At 55.1% G+C, this 6135-nt stretch overlaps 2 protein-coding genes across 2 annotated transcripts; one reads left to right on the top strand and one right to left on the bottom strand.

The window, feature by feature from the left end:
• The first annotated feature begins 371 nt into the window (after positions 1 to 371).
• SDRG_02244 (hypothetical protein) lies at positions 372 to 3722 on the top strand. The gene is made up of 8 exons (XM_008607820.1): positions 372 to 601; positions 649 to 780; positions 841 to 1765; positions 1837 to 2180; positions 2229 to 2468; positions 2518 to 2772; positions 2822 to 3138; positions 3195 to 3722. The coding sequence occupies exons 1-8, from the start codon at positions 426 to 428 to the stop codon at positions 3200 to 3202; spliced, it is 2397 nt and encodes a 798-aa protein (XP_008606042.1). The 5' UTR covers positions 372 to 425; the 3' UTR covers positions 3203 to 3722.
• Positions 3723 to 4889: 1167 nt separating this feature from the next.
• SDRG_02243 (hypothetical protein) lies at positions 4890 to 5471 on the bottom strand (the record flags this gene model as incomplete). Its single annotated transcript, XM_008607819.1, has 4 exons — positions 4890 to 4918; positions 4983 to 5133; positions 5193 to 5308; positions 5351 to 5471. 4 exons carry the CDS (start codon positions 5469 to 5471, stop codon positions 4890 to 4892), a joined length of 417 nt encoding a protein of 138 aa, XP_008606041.1.
• Positions 5472 to 6135: the final 664 nt, after the last annotated feature.

The raw sequence follows: 6135 nt of genomic DNA, 5'->3' as shown, positions 1-6135 counted from the left end.
GCTATCCCGTCGCTCTAGAAGCGCTCGTAGACTCATCGAGACCCCGAGGGCTCATACATCGAACGACGACGGATGATGTGGATGAAGTGAATCGTCGCTGACGCTCGCATCACTTTTGTAGGCAAAGTGCCAGTAGGTCGGGATTGTTAAATTTACTGGCGCGCCACATAGAAAAAGAGAGGGAGAAAATCATGGATCCTATTTTATCATCTTTTTTTGCGCGCGGAGCAGCCTTGGGCATTTCCTGGATTACGTAATCTCGCTAGGTTGATTACGTCATACTGGCGAGGCCAGTAAGACGCCAGCCAATCAGAACGGGGCATGAAACGCCAGTGCTGCGCTGTATGGCCAGCTCTGATTGGACAAAATGATGGATTTCCCAGCGGCTAGATCAAGGCGAGATCAAGGGCTACCCATCAATCCTCATGCGGGGCCAACTCAAGAAGATATCGACGCTGCCGCCCGGCACAGTGTACATGTCCAAGAAGGGGCGCGGGAAGCGCCGTGTCAACCCGGATCGCCAGGACGTGTGCTTCGACTGCGGCAAGCCGGGACGCCACGGACTGATCTGTGAGTATAAGCTCAACCCGGGCAAGTACAAGTACGTCGCCGGCCATCTCTCGACATGCGCCAATGTCATGCCTGTAGGAACGAAGGCCGCAGACAAGGTGGCAACGCGTCGCAAGTGCACCCGCCGCAAGTGGAAGTGACTACCAATGGAGAAGACGCGCCGCAAGCGCAAGCGACTACTCAAGCAGACGCGCCCGGCGCGATACCGTCGTACGTCTTACTCTCAATAGAGCCACTTGTGATGTACTACCTCTTACGTGCTATCTGTAGAATGGACAAAGATGACGGATTTGTTTCCGACTTCCTCACGCGCTCGTGGGAAGAGCGGGAGGCCACGCTGCCGTCTTTGTACAACCTGCGCCCCAAAGAACCTCTCGACCGCAGCAAGTGGCCATCGTGGAAGTACACGCTGCCCGATGTGTCCTTGAACTTTGGCTCACTTCCAGACCCCGACGCCTTGCTCTTCGGCGGCTGTGACGTCCACGTCTGGTGCCCGTTCACTTTCTACTCGCACCTCATCGACGTCGGCAAGTTGTCGTGCCCGGCGTGCGGTAGCCACGATATCACTTCCGACGGATGGTCAAAAAGCTTCCTCCCAATCGTGTCGCTTGGAGGCCAGTGGCCACTGCTTCGCGTGCGTCGGCTGCGCCATCTCGGCTGCAATAAGGCGGCCAAGAACGCTGACTCTACGAGCTTCTCGTCGCTGGACGAGACGCTTGTAGCGTCATGGTACCCGGCTGCCGTGCTCTCGCTGCTGCCTTTCCGGATGGATGGCAAGAGATACGTGTCCCTCGACGCCACGACGTACGCTCGTGAGATGCAGCAAATCGCGTCGTACGATGCTGCAAGTGACGTGCTCGGCGTTGTACGCGACATGTGGCTCCAGCGCCGCCAGAAGGCGCTCTTGGAGCTTGTGGCCATGGAGTGCAAGCGCGACGGCGCGCTTGGCCTTGCGCGCGTTCCCGTCAGGCTCAAGATGCTTGCCAAGCCCAAGGCCACACATGGCCTTAGCGGCAAGGTGCTCAGGCGCATCGGTGTCAATGCCGTCAAGCGCCTCCACGGCTACATCGAGGACGTGATAGCGGCGGCAGGAGGTGAAGTTCTCAAGATCGATCACACATTCAAGGTGGCAAGCGCTGCAAAGGACGCAGACGGCACGAAGCCTTACACGTCTATGTTTACTGTCATGAACCAGGTTGGTTTTTACTCATTTATGTTTGCGCTAGCCCCTTCTGCAACTGGCGCGCTTACCAATACATGAAATAGACTGGGATGGTCATCGGGTTCTACTTCTGCGAGACCAAAAGCTTGAAGGAAATCGAGCCCGAGCTTCAGAAGCTTGCCAAGCGTTTGGCCTCGAAGGGCAAGGTCAAGGTCATCTACACGGACAACCCAGGCGCCGACGAGGCTATCCTCAAGAAGCTCTTTGGTGCCGGCATCCACGTCAAGAAGGACATCTGGCACACGATGGACAAGTACTACAAGGCGCTCTACAAGCACCCGCTCCGGTCGTGGTTCATGGGCGAGCTCTCCAACTGCTTCTTCTCGTACGACGAGAAGGACGTAAAGGAGCTGCGGCGGCATTTACGTGCGTCCTGCCCGGAGTACAGGTAACTACTGATGTTGTCTCGAAACACACGTCAATCATTTATGTGTAGCGATGACGTTCCGCTCGAGGCGCTACCCAAAGACAACCTCCGCCGGTACATTGTCAACCCAAGCGCGATCAAGGAAAACCTACGGGAGCTCATCGACCGATACTCGGACATCAAGGGCCTCTTCAAGAAGAGCATGGACGAGACGCAGGAGAACGCGTTCAAGGACCTCGACGCGGGCTTTCTTCACGACCCCGAAGGCGTCAAGATGTACTACAACATCGGCACGAAGGAAAAACCGCGGTATGCTTGCTGCACTACTGTTTGCACAGAAACTAACCTTGATATGAAGCTACGTAACAGTGCGCTCTACCAGCCAGCTCGAGAACCTCCACCGCGTGCTACGGAACTGCGTTCATGGTGCTCGTCTGAGCCTCACAACGATGCATTCCATAATCATGGATCGCATCTTTCGATGGAACCTGATGAAACACAAGAGACACGCCACGTACGATGGCCCAAGGCTCCTCGACCCAAACCTCGTGATGCAGATCAAGGCACTGCTTCACGAGCTTCCACCAACGTGTCGACCGACGTGGGCCGACAGGTACAACGCAAATATACGCCAATTATCGATGTTACGGCCGCTTTTGTAGCTTGCCTACAATGACCCTCAACACTGGCGACGAAACGTTTGGTGTGCTTCGTGAAGAGACTGCGTCGGCGGCGTTGCACGCCATCAAGGCGGCCGGGATTGTTCCGAAAGGAAAGTCATTCGAGGTCAAGCGTACCCGCATTCCGGAGGTCGCCCGCAAGGTCAAGACCGAAAGCGAGAAGCGTCTGTTCAAGTACCTCATGCCCCGCTGCCATCGGGATGACGACGACTACGCAACGCCGGCCGACAACTGGAACCGGCTCCTGGTCTCGTGGTGGCTAAGACAAAGTGCAGCTCGAGCCGGAAGTCGTCATCACGGTAACGTGTCTGCTCATGGATGCACACGTGTAATTGATGCTTTTCTGTGCTTCCAGGTGGCTGACGTGGCGCTCAAGCGCGCAACCTACATGGAGCAGTACGCCAAGCAGCTGATTGCAGGTCAAGAGGCCAACGAGGCATGTGGCGCGGACCGAGAGGCTCAAGAGGCCTTCAAGTCAAAGCGCACACCAATGAAAGTGTCAAGCACGGCCGCGACTCGTCCAATCGAGCACCGTGTGGACGAACCGGTTGACGACTACGATCAAGTCCTCAACCAAGTGGCCCCCGTCCATGCTCCGCGGGCAGAATCCTACTCTGTCCCGCGAGGCGAGTTGAAGGATCCTTCCGCTCCTCCGCCAACGAAGAAAAGAAAAATCCTACCGTGCCCGCACTGCGGCTACAAGAACCGTCGCCATGACAATGCCAGTGCTGCGTCGTGTGCCCTCCACCAGTTCTACAAGAAGGGCAATTTCATCAAAAGCTCGGGTGTGACGGCATATGATCGAGCGATTGCCGCGTTCCGTTTGGAGCAACTCCGTAGCGACGAATAACGCAATGAATTCATGTCATATTGGATATTGATAATACCGTCTTCAGCATTGATCTGTGTTGCGGCACCTTACGACGCTGGCGGCACGTCGCGACGGCGGTAGGTAAGAGCATCACGTGGCTTGGCGCTCGCAGCGCATCATAAGCTTGACGCGGGGTCGGCGCACAGGCGCATCCCAACTGCCGACTTCAGAGCGCCACGGGCACACGTCCGGAGCGGCGGCGGCATGAGTGGCCGGCGCAGCGCCAGTCGCGCGGCCTGGAGCGCCCCGACGCAATAGAATGCAGTGCAGTCCCCTTTGCCACCCTATAGCCAAGGTCCGTATTTGATTTCACAGGATATAAAGTCTCAATAGAGCATCCGCCAGTAAACGTTAAGGGCCCAATCAAACGGCACTTCGCCCTTTTGTATACTACGTATTGTGATAATCAGCGTTTTTGGCGGATTTGAGCCTAATCTGAGCTGTTTATTCGCCCATCCGGACGAATTATCAGGGCGGATGGACGAATTATTCGTCCGGATAGCGTGAGTCACGACGATTTACAGATCCGGATCACGAGGGGAGGACGAATTACGGCCCCTGCAGGGCCTTCCGGGCCGGTTAAAAGGACACGTTACCGGAATAAGGGACGATTGGCGGGTACAGATCCGCCAAACGTCGACTAAGCGCTGCTATTCGTCGTGTCATTTTCCTAATCTGCGGTCGCGCCGCGATGGCATGGGACAAGCAGGTACGGTGGCGTTGCATTGTTTTGTACTTTGTGTATTGCATTGAAATTGAGATGATTGGCATTCTGCTGGGTCCCGGCGTGCGCACTATCGAAAGATACATCAAGCAATTCACAACGCTTGGGCACGTGAGTCTTAAGCAGAAAAGTAAGACCACCGTCCCGTGGCCTCCCGAGGTCATCGAGTTCGTCGACGCGTACGCGCAAGACAATCCATGTTTTTACATCGAGGAGCTACAGGGGGCACTCCAGACCACGTTTGTGGGTCTCAAGCCTTGCTCTGCAGCAACTATCTGTCGTGTATTGCGCTTCCATCTGAACCTCTCACGCAAGGTGTTGGAAAAGCGAGCTAAAGAAAGCAGTGCATTTGAGATAGAGATGTTTTACCGTCGTCTCTATCCATTCTATAGCCACCCTAGCCAGCTTGTCTTTGTCGATGAAACCTCGAAAGATGGACGCGATGCGATGCGTCGCTACGCGTGGTCGCGGCGCGGGACTCCAGCTATTGTCAGCCTCCCCTTCAAGCGCGGACAACGGATTTCCATCGTCGCCGCCTTTGACGTTACCGGCTTCTTTGCCTGGAAACACACGACCGGAACTTTCGACCGTGCCGCGTTCCACGAAGGGGTCGTCCATTTGGCGCGCGAGGTGAGTGGCGTGGTAGCGGAGCTGAGCCGGACCCGGCACGTCCTCGGGTGCGCGGGGAACGTCCATAATCTACATCGAGGGCATGTCATTCCATCCAATCACATATTGATTGATACGAAAGGCAATACCCGCGCAGCAAGTCGCGCAGCGACTTCGCGGATCCGATTCTCGGTCGCACGACGAATCTGCTGAGCTCGTGTCTCGCTCTTCTCGACGTATACATAGAGCTGAAAGGTCGTGTCGCCTACGACGTCAAAAAAGAATCGGCGGAGTAGCGCGCGCGTACCGTTGGCGCGGGCGAGCAATGAGTTCCACATGCTGTTGATCGTTGAGGCGTACGTGTCGGGCGTGATCCCAACGTACGTGCTTTGGCGGTCGTTCGCGCCGACCTTGGCGTACAAGACCATGTTCGGGGACCTCGACAGAGTTACCGTTCTCGTCGCCGTCGTTCTAGCCCTGCCGTATTCGGTCATGATCGTGTCGGTCATGACGCCTACGCGCTGCAGTAGCACGCCACAGCCTTCGGTGTATGCATGGACGAACTCATGCGTGTCGGCAGTGGAGCGACCGGTCAGCGCGGCACCGACCTTGACCGTCAAGTTGCAGCTCAGGTGCGTGGGGAGCTCGACCGTCCGTTGCGCTCGAGTCATCCAATCGACACTTGACAGCAGGGCCAACGAATTATTTTGAAATATGCACTGCCTTCGCCAATGTTTTCGGCCCTTTTATTTTTATTCAAGTAAGGGACTGATCAATACATTTTTCATGTTATCCCGTCCTGAATTGATTTATATTACGCTAGGACGTTTTAGCCGTTCGGCGATACGTATCCGGACGAATTAGCGGTCGTCCTCCAAACGAATTATTCGTCCGGTAGCATCCGGTAGAAAACAACGTCAACGAATTAGACCCCATTTTGGGGCGACAAAAATGCTGATTATCACAATAAACGCAATCGTATGCGAACATTTATCTGTCTATCTATCTATCTATCTATCTATCTATCTATCTATCTATATATCTATCTATCTATCTATCTATCTATCTATCTATCTATCTATCTATCTATCT

This window comes from Saprolegnia diclina (assembly GCF_000281045.1).
Source record: "Saprolegnia diclina VS20 unplaced genomic scaffold supercont1.5, whole genome shotgun sequence".
Classification (NCBI taxonomy): domain Eukaryota; phylum Oomycota; class Saprolegniomycetes; order Saprolegniales; family Saprolegniaceae; genus Saprolegnia; species Saprolegnia diclina.
This window is presented reverse-complemented; position numbering and strand designations above follow the sequence as displayed.